This window comes from Neomonachus schauinslandi, chromosome 2 (genome assembly GCF_002201575.2).
Source record: "Neomonachus schauinslandi chromosome 2, ASM220157v2, whole genome shotgun sequence".
Taxonomy (NCBI): Eukaryota; Metazoa; Chordata; class Mammalia; order Carnivora; family Phocidae; genus Neomonachus; species Neomonachus schauinslandi.
Genome location: NC_058404.1, coordinates 168605980 through 168620241, shown reverse-complemented (window position 1 = coordinate 168620241; position 14262 = coordinate 168605980). Strand labels below are relative to the sequence as shown.

Sequence of the window (14262 nt, the reverse complement as noted above, 5' to 3'; positions counted from 1 at the left end):
CACACACACACACACACACACACACACACACACACACACACACACACTACATACCAAAAATAACAGGTATACCATTTAAGTCGTGTAATTCCTTAAAGCACCGTCGCTATTACTGAATTTGCAAAAGGCTTCCACAATTTTTAACACCTGTCAACATCGAACTTCCTACAATTATAACATCACTGAATAGCTATTACTTTTCTATATCTATTGTATTTTAAGAGCAAGGGACCATGTATCCCTGGTACTTTCTTTGTAGCAAGGATGTGAAAGATTAAGTTATAGAAAACCTGTTTAGAATTCCTATGGCCCTTTGAAGAGTTGCAGTTTTGTCATTTAAAAGTGCTTCTTGCAAGCAAAACTTACACTAAATAAAATTGGCATGTATTAATAGTTTTAAGCTGTTCAAACAACAGAAATTAAGTTGCCTGCCTCCCAAAATTTTCCACCGTGATCTCAATCTCCTTTGTTAGTTCACCCAGCCACACTGGATTGTATGATCCAATTTACGCTCCAATACGTTACACATTTGAACTTGTGTTACTCATTAACCTTTGTCTCTTCTCCTCACTATGTCATTACCACAAGTTTTTATTTGACAGAAAGCACAGGTGGGTGCAAGAAAAATTAGTTCTACTTTTCCATTTTCCTGACCGATACTTATTGTCACATGCTAATCCTTTAACCCCTGTCAGGACCTCAGAACCTCCGACCCTTTTTACCATAACAAACGTAATCATCATCATTCAGGGCAACAATGCTCCTACACTGGGGACCCACAGTGACTGCTGGGTATACAACTCTGCATTTTGTTGCCATTTGTCCCTGAATTTTAAAACACTTAGAAGGGATTTCATCAAAGATTTTTCATAGAAATCATTAGGAAATCCACATACGCTATAAAAAAATGGTTGGCAACTTATGTATATATATTCAAAGGACAGAAGAGTTGCAAAATCCATTTGAGCTGATCTGATGACTTTTCAAAATGCATGGGCTCTGCAGATAATGAAATACTTTGTAAACAACAAAAGAACAGCAAAGGACACAAGGAATGATGCTTCCACATTAAAACTACAGACTGCGTTTTCCTTGGCCGCAAGACTGTCCAAGTTGCCATGCGCAAAGGGTGTAAAAAGATGTGACTTTCCAGGAATAGCTTTGGATAATTCTGTGAGGATCGATTTATGTTTATAAGCAAGAGTACCATGGCGAAGTTTGTGGCTGGGAAGTTAATTCTTGAGAGAGCATCGTGGAGCCTGAGCTATGGTAGACTGGATACTTGTGGCTGAGGTTGATACAACTGTCCAGGTCAGTGAGAATTACTGTTCGTATGCCAGTAGGCCTGGAACTTTCTCAGCTCTCAAATCTCCTTTTCCGAAAAACAAGAGTTCACAGTCCACTGTATCTGTCCTGACTGTGTCTTACCATTCCTTGGAAATACCCACCACAGATAACAAAAAACATTACAGCAAGGTGGTGATATTTAATACAAACTGGACATCATAGATAAATTTCAAAAAAAAAAATCCCAAAATAAAACATTAAAAAATAAAAGCATAGATATTGCATACTGTAACTACTAATTGTTTTAAGAGACCATTAAAAATACTTCTCAGAACCAATGGTCTAAGACACTTCTCAGCTTTTTTTTTTTTTTTTTAATTAACCAAGTTCAATTATTTAAAACAATGCGAACAAGTTGTGTGTGCACACCTGGACACGCATGCACAGTGAGTTCAGGAAGACCTCGTCTCAGAAGACGAATAACATCCTGGCTATCAACTTGGCACTGTCATTTACAGCTTCGAGGAGCTGAAGCACCTGTCTGCTTTATTCTCTTGGTATACTGAGAATAAACATCATTTGAGAGCTTTGCAGATTAATAAACATTAAAAATATCCTACATTAACGGTCCTAAATTTGAAGCACTGATTACATCCGATTATTAGAGACACGCTAATAAACATGCACTATATTAGATGGGAATAGTTCTGTGAAGGTGTATTATATTTGTTGCTTTTATTATAGTTTCAAAATGGCATCTGCCTTGCCTGGTATAAAATTAAATATTTTTTCTCTCTGAACAGAAACCTGAATGACTAACAAATGCCATTGGAAAGACTTCAGAATCTAAACTTGGAGGAAAATGCGATTTTTTTTTGTTGGGATGAATAAATACCACGGACCCCAAGGGATGACAAATAGTCCATGATGTGTTATGTAGGATTTAAACTTAGAATGTGATTTTAGATAAAATGTTAGATATTTTATCTTGTATTTGAAATTTTATGGCTTGGAAATACTGAGTATTATGACTAAATGAGTTACTGACCAGAGATTATAATGCAATCTAATATTCTAATAGGGTCAAAGTGATTTTGCAAAACAGAAAATTAACAAAGAATGATATATGCCCCTCCCCGCCCCCCCACCACTTTACACATATAAAGACAGACCCTGTGGGTCCTGGATGACTGACCCCTGCGAGGAGTGAGCCTTTCCCCACAACACTGCAAAGATAGAAAGTCTGAGGGCCAAAAGGACACTCGTGTCTGTCTTTCAGACCCAATTTACTGCTGCCTGGCAAATCCTAGTGAACTGTGGTTATGCATTAATTTTATAAGAAAACAAACAAATAAAAACCCTTCTGAGTCCACATCAGAACCTTCGGGAAAGATGACTTGCCACACTCAGAACCCTGGAGTTTGTTTCCATGGCTTTGGAAGACCAGATGCCCCATGGAATTAAAACAGTGAAGCGAGTCCCACTGACCACCCCAAATGTGCCGGGCCAGTGTGTCCTACCTTGGTGTTGAAGTCCAGGGCATTCTGAGATGTTTTGTATAATTCAGGATACTTCAACATATTCTCTTTTCTGCATGATCTCTCAAATATTCCGAGAGTTAAAGGAGGCATTGCTGTAAACATCTAAAGGGCACACACTGGTCATTACTCCAAGCAGCCTAATGCAGGGTGAACCTTTATCTCAAAGTATTTAATAAAACAGGAATAATCAAATGTCTTAAACTTACCACATTATAAAGACCTATACACCATCTCTCAAAGAGGATCTGTCCAGAAAAGCCATTAACAAAGGCAAACCAGATCTAGGAAGAAAACAACCCCAAACCCCCCAAATTAGAACACAAAAAAACATAAATGCATTGCTTAGAATCCAAAAACTCAACTGCTGCGTAACAGCAGTATTAACATAGGATTTTCACAACTTTCTTGAAAATGGCATTTCTTTGTTTTGCTTTCTAATTTGAAGGGATGCTTTCAGAAGGTATTTGTTATTTAAGTCAGAATTAGTTTCAGTCAAAAAGGAATATTAATAGGCAATCATACATTTAAAAAATTAAATATAACCTTATTTTCTAAAAGGCAGTTTAGGGAATATATTTTGTCCTTATATTTTTAGAGCTTTAATTCCTTTTTAAAATATTTATCTCTTGGTAATTAAAGAGAGAAATATATCTTGGTAATTAAAGAGATAAATATCTCTTGGTAAAGAGATAAACTGTTGTTTTGATTATATAAAATAACACATTTGTTTAGAAAATGAAATGATTTCCTCTAATAATATAATCACAGTTTTCTTCTGTGTTGGCTACATTCATATTGGTCATTTATATACACTCACAAAGTTACCTTACTGGAAACTTAGTTTATATAGTGTCCTGTCGTGCTCCTTTCCTGCTGAACATTATATAAAATAAATTTTCTTAAGTTGTTACATATCCCTTAAAATGAAACTAGTAGATGTACATCCTCTATAGAGTGACTATAACTATTTTGGGATATTTAGTTTGCTTTCAGTTTTTGCCATTATACATAATTCTGAACAAAATATTCTTGTACAGAAATCCTATACATCTCTATTTTCTAAGGATGGATTATTTTTTTTGTAAATAAAAGCTTTATTAAGGTATAACTGGTATACAAAAGACTGCACACAGTTAATGTATACAATTTGCTAAGTTTGGACATATGTGTACACTGGTGAAACTGTCACCATAATGAAGGTAATATACATTATCCATCACCTCCAAAAATTTTCTTGTGGCCCCTCCTTTTTAAGGATAAATTCTTAGAAGTAGAATGAATGGGTTAAAGTTTATAAACTTTTTAAATATTTCTTGATAATTATAGCCATCTGAAAGTGAAATTTGAATTTATATATTAAAAATACTTGGTCACTTGAATTTATGCCTTGATTAAGCATAAATCTTCATGTAATAAAGCATAATGTTCTTCTTAAAAACAGCAGCCTTAACTTTAGATACAAAATGAAAGGCAATATAAAAAAAACTTTCTCTAACATGTTTAAGACAAACGGAAAATTAAAGTGAATATTAGTAAGTCAATAATACATAGATTGCTTTTAGAAAAGCAGACCTAAAATGTAATTAAAAATCAAGCTGATTTGGAAGAGTAAAAAGTCTAGCCCGACAAGGAGATTACGTAAACACACAAAACCAAAGCAAAACAACAACAACAAAACCTGTTGCAGGAAAGCAGTCTTGACATGCCAGTCAAGTGAATTTTTGAATCAGAGTTGCAGGGACTTTGCTACACTTCACGTTTCATTTAACCTCATTATGGAAGCATGAATTGCTACAAATTCACCATTTATCAATATGTACCCAGACCGGCCTCCCTATGAAGAGCTTCTGTACCCACATTGATCTTTTTCCTTTTTATAGTGGAAAGGAATGATTGAACATATATAAAAACGAGTGTCTGCTTCATGAGATGGAAAAGAAAACAAAGCAGCATAGCACATGAAAAATAAGTCCAAATTGTGTTAGGGTTGTAACACACATTACCAACAACAATAACAGAAGCATAGGAATCAGAGTCAAATCTGAAATTCTTGCTTGCTTTGCTCCATCTATTTACAGGAAAAAAACTGAACATTTGCCCTAGACTAGGAGCCAGGTCATTCATTTGTGCATGCTTTAAAAGAACTTAGCATGTTTATATGAAGTTAGGTTTATTCCTTAGAGTGGTGCTGCTGACTTTTTTTTTTTTTTAAGCTTAAGTAGACACAAGGTGACAAGACGGGCTTTAATGCTCTCTATTGTGTTTTCACATTTGGCCTTTTTCAGATGTGGATTATGTAAATACATATTTGTGATACTCCGGGTGATAGTAATATTCTCCCTGAAGGGGACTGTGACTTATTGCAGCAATACACACTAAGAACCTCTTCGAGATATCTTAGAGTATGATGGAAATATGTGGAATTTTTAAACACAAAGTTTCAAATTATGGCCTCATTAGTCTATGAAGACATGGTCCAATCACTGTTGGTTGGAAAAAAAGATGCATACCAAATTATCTAATGGATAGGACTTGGTTCTAAAGTTTATAGTCATAAATGTACCTGCAATCATCAATGCTACCCAATGAGAAAATTATGTTAAATTTGTGTGTGAGTAAACATTTGTAAATGTGAATGGTCTCTTAGCTTTGTGAACAGAATCCTTCAATATAGTACCCTACACCTTTATACAAATATTTTGGCATTCAAGTTTACATATTTTAAAGGAGAAAGAGAAGGTCTTTGATAGTGAAGAAATCTATGGAAAGGCTGATTTCAAGCTAGTCTGAGTTGTAGTTAAAAGATTTCTAATATTAGATTTCTAATATTCTAAAAATATTTCTAATATTAGAAACATAGCCTGTACTAAATGAAACAACACCTAAATGACTATAAGCACATAAAAGCCCCTCCTTTGACTCAACCAGAACCATGGATGCAGAAAGAAAATACCAGTCTTTCTGGGGAGGTATGGAGATTATTTAAATTCACAAGAAATCCATACTCCAGCACAATGTGCTCGGAAAGTATCACCTCTTTGACTTTAATCAAAGCTTCTGGAACTTAGAAACACTACACTGTTTTGGGATCTTAGCAGAAAACCTGGATGAGACCAATCATTTGAAAAGAAAAGGTCCTATTTTGCTAGGAAGGAGTCAGATTATTTCAGAGGAAAAAAATCCCTTTAGAAAAGAGCCAGTGATTTCAATGAACACCTAGGGCTGCTGCTGGGCGGCCACCACAAGTAAGGATTTTATCCTGCACCTGCCAAATCTGTGTGTGCGTGTTTGGCTGTAATTTATGGCAATGGAGGAGCTAGACAGTGACGTTCCTGCCGGCTACAGCAACAGGAAAAGCACTTGTTGCCGCTAATCTATGAAACCCGTAGCATTCCTTTATTAGCAAAGAAACTTCAGACCTGCCTCTCCTGGTATTATTTTCTGAGTTCCACGTCCCGGCAGAGGCGTGGCAGTTAAAGCTTCACAGACATTTTCCTCATGGAGCATTTCTGCATGTTAAACAGCAGCTTACAAACAGTCAATGAGTCCTCTGCTCCCACGCCTGATCAGCACAAAAAACTGAAAGGAGAGATTCGAGACTGGCAGTTGTCCTCACTAGAGACACCCAGCGATGTGTTCTCTGTCTATTCACTCATGGGAGTGACATGAGCCATTAACATCTGCAGAACTTGTTTTAGCTGGCAAACGTTGGGTATCTGGGAATTGATTTAAAAGGTCAATTCCTGTCCAAGACAGTTGAATTATATTCAAAATATATTTTTATAAAGTGCTAAAAGAAAAATACCTTAAAAATGAGATTTCCCATAGAGTTTAGGACCTACTTCCTTTTCCATGCGTAAAGAATTTGATCAGTGCTAAATATCTCACGAAGAGGCTTTAAATTCAAAGCCAAGTGAAATTTAGGGCTAATCTACCACAAATCACATAACTCTGGATCTGAAACAGAGTGTGCAGTTTTAGTCTTTCATGTGAGTTTAATATATTTTATTTCCCCCATTAGTACATAAGTTTTGTCCACTTCATTGTTGATTGTCAAATAATCCAGGTTTTTAAAAAGCAACAAGTTGCGCACTCATTTCATTTCATAAAATTAAATTTTTTAAAGCAGATTTATTGCTGTCAGTGGCTTTAAACTTCTGGTATCTTCAAACGTATTTGTAAATAACTGTACAAACTGATACTCTTTTGAATATCAATGTTTGGGATGAGAAGAAAATACAATTAAGAAAAACTAGAACTATAGAGGGGATTGGGAATCAAAAATTATTATTTTAGAAAAGAACCACAAATTTACACATACAACAAAGAATGTATCTGTTTTTGGACCTTATAAGCTATTTTAGAAGTGCATTTTGCTTCAAAACACAGACTATTCCAGACAAAATTCAGCAGTAATGAACAATAAACTCATGGATTATCCTGTTTATGTCTCCAAGTACTTGATTATTTTACCTAATGGGTTGTAACCTAATTATAGCATTTTCGTGGACCAATAAATGAAACTGCCTGCATACTTTGAAATTAAGTTTCAGATTTTCCTAGCTTGTCTCATAAGAACTATGCTCAGTCAACATTTTAATAAGGAGATAAGCATTCTGACAGAGGCATAAAGAACGGCTGAACGAAACAGACAGCAGCTCCCAACTAACCATCAGTAGTGTAAATGTGAGATCCACGGATTTTTTCTTTGTTTATAGTGTTACTTCTCTAGTGTAAAGTACAAGATAGTCTTTCCGTTTGGCAAATGGTTAGTTGTGTCTCTCCTGACAGATGTGTAGAAAAAGCAGATTAGAGGGCAGGGTGGCATAAGCAGACGTGTGTGAGGGAGCCCTGGGCAGATTTACGAGGGTGTGGGCAGGTCCCCAGACAGGAGTGGAAGACGGAGGGTTTTCTTAACAAGCTACGGGGCCCTTATCCCCATGCTGTGTGGAGCAGCAAGGAGAGCAAGAAGCTGATAACACCTACTAGAGTTTAAGTATTACAAATACAGCTTCTGATGATAAAATGGCTATATGTTTAAAAAAAAAAAAGGTAAATAATTTCTCTATCATGTCCTGGTTAATCATCTAGTTCAATTTATCCACAAGTGTTGTGCTGTCCAGTATGGTAGCCATGGGCTACATAGGGCTCCTGAACACCTGAAATGTGATTAGTCCAAATTGAGATGTGCTGTTAGTGTAAGATACACACCAGATTTTAAAGACTTAGTATGAATAATGTAAAATACTGCATTCATAATTTCGTTAAAGTGATTACAGGTTGAAATGATAATTCTGAATATACTAAGATAAAGAAAATGTCATTTTAAAATTAAACCGGGCTTTAATTTTTACTTGTTGTTAATGTGGTTCCTAGAAAATTTAAAATGACACATATGGCTTATGTTATATTCTATTGGCAAGCTCCTGGAGGACAGGAACCATGCTTGATTTACTTTGTCGTTGCTGAACTAAGCCTGGTGTCTGGCACCCAGCAGGTGCTGCAAAAATGTTTATAAAACAGAATGCTGGGGCACCTGGGTGGCTCAGTCAATTGAGCATCTGCCTTCGGCTCAGGTCATGATCCCAGGGTTGTGGGATCGAGCCCCACATTGGGCTCCCTGTTCAGCAGGGATCCTGCTTCTCCCTCTGCCCCTCCCCCTGCTTGTGCTTGTGCTCTTTCTTGCTGTCAAATAAATAAAAATAAAAATCTTAAAAAAACCCAGAATGCCTCCTTTTAGAGGTGACATTCTTGACCTGGGTTAAGTTTTAATTTTAGTAATAATGTTCTATATGGTACCAGAAAAGGAATATAGAAATTTGTTGCCATCCAGACATAGGAACTGAATGTTCTGATAATTTTTAGACAAATTCCTCATTATCTGAACTCTCGCTACCTACCAACCAACTCAGAAGCCAAACTGGTCTGGATAGCAAGGCATACTTGTATATAAGTAAGTTTGAAACACAGTAAGAACTATGAGATGACCAATACGAGCAAAACTATGTGTGTATCCTTCCTGATTCTACCCCTTAGAATTGCTACCCTCAATTTTATGTCTGTCATTCCCTTAGTTTCTTTTTAAATAGTTTTCCATGTGTGTATCCTTAAACAGTGTACTGCTTTCTCTAGTATGATCTTGAGCTTTATAAAAAAGGCTATGAAGTTTGTGCTTTTTTTTTTTTTTTTTAAAGATTTTATTTATTGGGTGCCTGGGTGGCTCAGCCGGTTAGGCATCTATCTTTGGCTCAGGTCATGATCCCAGAGTCCCGGGATCGAGCCCCACCTTGGGGGGGCGGTCCCTGCTCAGCAGAGAGCCTGTTTCTCCCTCTCCCCCCATGCTCATGCTTTCTCTCTCTTTCAAATTAATAAAACCGTTTATTTACTTATTTGACAGAGAGAGAGAGAAAGAGAGAGAGAGAGAGAGAGAGAGAGCACAACTTCGGGGAGGGGCAGAAGGAGAAGCAGGGTCCCCGCTGAGCAGGGAGCCGGACTCTGGGCTTGATCCCAGGACCCCAGGATCATGACCTGAGCTGAAGGTAGACACTTAACCAACTGCGCCACTCAGGTGCCCCAGTCTGTAGTCTTTTAAAAACTGAAAACATTACTTCATTAATTCTAATTCAACATATCCTACCAAAACAATGTAACATTTTTAGCCAGAAAATTTAAACATTCATCATTCTCTATGGCCAACAGACTTCAACATGTTTGGAAGTTATAAAAAGTAGGCAAATGAAGGATTCACTAGAACAATGAGAACTTTTCTTTAAATATATATGCACCTGACAAGGATTTTAAGCTTAACCTGCGATTACCTCAATAATATAGAGGACTATATTCTTGTAGAAGCAGTACAAAATGCACTTGGAGACTCTGTTATAGTTCCAGGCACCATGCACCATCAATAAATTCTTCAAGTACTTGAACTAAAATAAAAGTAGAAAAGAATTAGTGTTTTTCTCTTCCTACTGTCAGCTGAGTACTCATGCTGTGTTCTACAGAAATGCTGCTTTACCTGGGCTATGGAGTAATCGGAAGAATTGGCTGCCTGAAGGCCTTCATTGCCACTTATACCAACACCAACGTGTGCTGTCTGTATCATGCTGACGTCGTTGGCTCCATCACCGATTGCAAGCGTTATGACTTTGACTTGTTTCTTAACCATCTCAACAACTTCAGATTTTTGAAGAGGAGAAACCCTTAAATAGAACAAATTATCAATTACCTCTGCTTTCTGGAAAAAAAAAAAAAGGAATTTTGAAATGTCATTGTCTTGAAGGAGAAAAGTAGCAGAAGATCCAAAAGAAGAGTTCTGTGAAATACCATTATGGAAAAGTCTTAGGTTCGCAAACACTCAGGTCTCTATTAACCTGGCTGCCGCTTTAAGGAAAAAGTCAAGTCTAAGACGCAAACCTCTAGGTGATAGGTAGAAGCCACAATGCCCTGTTAAATGCTATTTTACCAGAATGGTTGCATTAATTTGTTAAAGAAATAACACTGGAGTTTAGAAATTCCATTACTTCCTAACAAATAACATGGAAATTTCAGAGTCTTCACTTGTGAATGAAAAAGGTCAGAATGGTAGTTTAAACACTATACGAATTAAATCCTATACTGTACCTGGAAGATAAAAGTTTTGAGCCTCTGGAAGCAGTTGTTAGATAATTTACTAGATATACATTTAAAACAATTTAGAACTCAAATTAACAGTAGGGAATTGGCTAACCTCTCGACCTGTGCTCAAATACCATGATGAATCAACCAAAATAAACGCCAAATGCCTGATTACATAGTCCACGTGCCTCCATTTTCTTCCAAAGTTACTAACGGCCAAGTGGAATCAAGAAACCTTTTTTTTTTTTTTTTTTTTTTTAATTTGCGAGAGAGAGAACGAGAGAGAGCACGAGAGGGAGGAGGGTCAGAGGGAGTAGCAGACTCCCTGCTCAGCAGGGAGCCCGATGTGGGACTCGATCCCGGGACTCCAGGATCATGACCTGAGCCGAAGGCAGTCGCTTAACCAACTGAGCCACCCAGGCGCCCTCAAGCAAACTTTTATACAGACGTGGATCAGGAACAGAGAACACCAGCATCTGTACTAAAATCATATTTGGTATTAACTTCGGATCAGTGTACCACAGACTTTTAAAAGCCACTCAAGAAATAAACCCCATGACAATGAGGGAAGGGTTCAAAGACAATACGCATCAGCGTCATCACTATATCATCCACAATTACTGCCAATTAAAAGAGGAAAACTAAACAGTGAACTGAGTCAGTGAACTATGAAAACAGTAATTAAATACGAAGAAACAACTAACACACACCATATTAGTGGTCAAGAAAAATAACTCATTTAATTCTTTATCAAGATGAATTGGAATAGGTGTCTAATACATATCTGCTGGAACGTCTAGTAAGTCATTTATTACTCTACATAAGAATGGAGACCATTACTCTGAAAGACGACATCTTGCAATTTTCCTGATTATTTCCTTAGGAATAATTCCTAGCACAGATAGGTAGCTTTAGGAGGCCTTTCTGCCCTTCTGAAAGCCTTCCATCAGGGCAGCCCGGTTTTCATTTCAAGTTTGAGAATCATTACATGAGACTGTGAGTTACTTGCAGAGTGAACCAGTCTCCTCATCTTTGTATTGCTGGTGCTGATCCAGAATAGGTACTCAATAAATGGTTGCTATATGAAAGAATTATGTTTAGGGCGCCTGGGTGGCTCAGTTGGTTAAGCGACTGCTTTCGGTTCAGGTCATGATCCTGGAGTCCCGGGATCAAGTCCCACGTCGGGCTCCCTACTCGGCAGGGAGTCTGCTTCTCTCTCTGACCCTCCCCCCTCTCATGCTCTCTCTCTCTCTCATTCTCTCTCTCAAATAAATAAATAAAATCTTTTTTTTTTTTTTTAAGATTTTATTTTTATTTGAGAGAGAGAGTGTGTGCACATGAGAGAGGGGAGGGTCAGAGGGAGAAGCAGACTCTCTGCTCAGCAGGGAGCCCGATGCGGGCCTCGATCCTGGGACTCCAGGATCATGACCTGAGCCGAAGGCAGTCGCTTAACCAACTGAGCCACTCAGGCGTCCCAATAAATAAAATCTTTAAAAAAAAAAAAAAAGAAAGAATTATGTTTAATTCTTTCTTTGGATTTCCTTTCAGAATCTGGCAACAGCACAAAATGACCCAACTGTGAACACAGCAAGCGAATGGGTGTGAGTAGCAGCCATTATGGGCTTTTTCACGGTTGGCCCCCATTTTTCTTTGAAGCAATTTTCCTTTCATTTTCACATTTTATTTAATTTTTTTTACCAGGCTAATATAAATTGGTAAGCCTGCTGGCTCTAGGCCAATGTTTTAGACATGGACTAGAGGTGACATTTAGTAAATGTCAAAAAAGAATGCTCACCAAGAAATGATCTAAACAGCAAATGGGAAATGGACATGAAAAGAGAGAAGCATTTGAAAACATTCATCAAATTCCCTTCACAATTTAACAGGCTCACAATGTACATAATTGTGAAGTCACACCATGGGATTGATGGAGCTAGAAAACAGTGGTATTTTTTTTTTTTCCATCGGCTAAATGTGTAATAAAGGAGGAACCTCTGCATGGTGAGTTAATAGTAGTGATTTAAAGCAACATCAGAAAAGAGCTGGACTCAACTCTGTTTTCTTTCTTCATGGCTATTACAACCAACCACTATTTTCTCTGCCTGACACTACAATTTTCAATGCCCCCAAATTAAAATTGGCTGAGAACTTCCACCAACTTTGTGAGTGTGGTTAACTCAGGTGTTAAAAACGGACTATTAATCCCCTTGGCAAGAACAATGCGTGTGTGTGTGTGTGTGTGTGTGTGTGTGTGTTAAAGGTGATGCCACAGTGGGAGGCCTCCCCAAGGTTACACTGCAACTGTTACTAGCAGGAGCATCAATAAGCTAACAGCAGACAATGGGCTTGGAAGAAGATTCAAGAGACTGCGGAAGCCTTCGTATCTGATGTGTTTGACATAGCAGTTGGTTGCTTAAAAAATGATGTCTGATTTAAGTGGGGATTCATAAAAAGTAAAATATACATACATAAAACATTTAACTCATAAACATACAAACTTGTGCTATAGAGCAAAGAACCTACTTCGCACAGGGGTCGGCTTTTTGAGATTCTGCATATTTTTTTGTGGCAGAAGTCTCACTCATGAGGCGCAATCCATGGTTGGTTCCATTCAAGTGGAAATCAGAATATAATGACGCCTCCACCTCAGTTTATTGTTTTCTTACACTCTAGATTAAAAGCAATTTTTAAAAACAACTCAAATAGTCTCCCTAGAGCGTTATACCTAGTTTTCCTAGCAACAATTTTGACTGATGCTTAGTAAGCAAGCACCAAGTCAACTCATGAAAAGTGTTCTTCCAGCTCTGGGGGTGATGTGCTGTGGGCCCCAACAGCATGTCTTAGGGAGGGGAATGTGGTTCAAGGGGACTCAGGTTAGTCAAGCTGAAATCAGTTGAAAAGATCTATTGTTTTTACAGCAACCATTTAAAAAATTTTCCTTGCTATAAGGGGGTGCCTGGGTGGCTCAGTCCTTAAGCAGCTGCCTTCAGCTCGGGTCATGATCTCAGGGTCCTGGGATCGAGTCCCGTATCAGGCTCCTTGCTCAGTGGGGAGTCTGCTTCTCCCTCTCCCCCGCTCGTGCTCGCTCTCTCTCTCCCTCAAATAAATAAAATCTTTAAAAAATATATTAATTTGGATTGCCCACCAAAATGTGTCTTTTTTTATAAAGGTAGATACCTATTCCTATCTCTATATATGTATCTGAATTGAAAAGAAAATGAAAAGAAAGGACACATGGGGTCAGTAAGGGGTTTTGAGTGAAAGTGGGATCAGAGATGACCCGGAGGTTTCAAATGTGAGTGACAGAGAAAATAATGGTCTAAACATTAATAGAAAAGGCAGGAAGGTTTATAGAGGAAAATTCTCAGGGAAGTTCTAGACCCTCGGAAGTTGAGAGAGCAGTGGGATATCCTAGCAGCATCATTAAGTATACTGAATGAAGAGTCAGAACTAAGCTTAGAAAAAAATGCAGAGCTGGGGATGTGCATTCAGGCCATTTACTCACTCATCAAGTGATCCTTTAGTACGTGATGAAATTTCTATGGAAGAATATAAAGAGGAGAAAGGAGAAGAAAGTACAAGATCTTAGGACCTTCCTTCTGCCCCTAAAAGTTATTAATTTAAGAACTTTTATTGAACTACTGTACCAGGAGTTGATATTATGAGCCTATATATAGGACAGTGGTCTCTCTATGTACTCTTGCTCCAAGGAGACATAAGTGGCAGAGAGAGACAGAAATCTCTCCTGCATGGCACAAGGTCCAGCTACATTTCTCTGTCTAGGGAGCCTTGCCTACAGGAATGGTGCGCTCCCACC

The 14262-nt window shown here is 37.8% G+C and overlaps 1 protein-coding gene across 1 annotated transcript in view; it reads right to left on the bottom strand.

Annotated features, from left to right (window-relative positions):
* Positions 1–14262, bottom strand: part of ATP8A1 (ATPase phospholipid transporting 8A1) — a 222138-nt gene that overhangs the window by 39897 nt on the left and 167979 nt on the right. The window contains exons 26-29 of the mRNA XM_044912996.1: positions 9847–10030; positions 9647–9757; positions 3035–3109; positions 2808–2930 (exon numbers count right to left, since the gene is read on the bottom strand). Of these exons, the coding sequence (XP_044768931.1) occupies positions 2808–2930; positions 3035–3109; positions 9647–9757; positions 9847–10030 (493 nt within the window). The remainder of the gene's footprint in view (positions 1–2807; positions 2931–3034; positions 3110–9646; positions 9758–9846; positions 10031–14262) is intronic.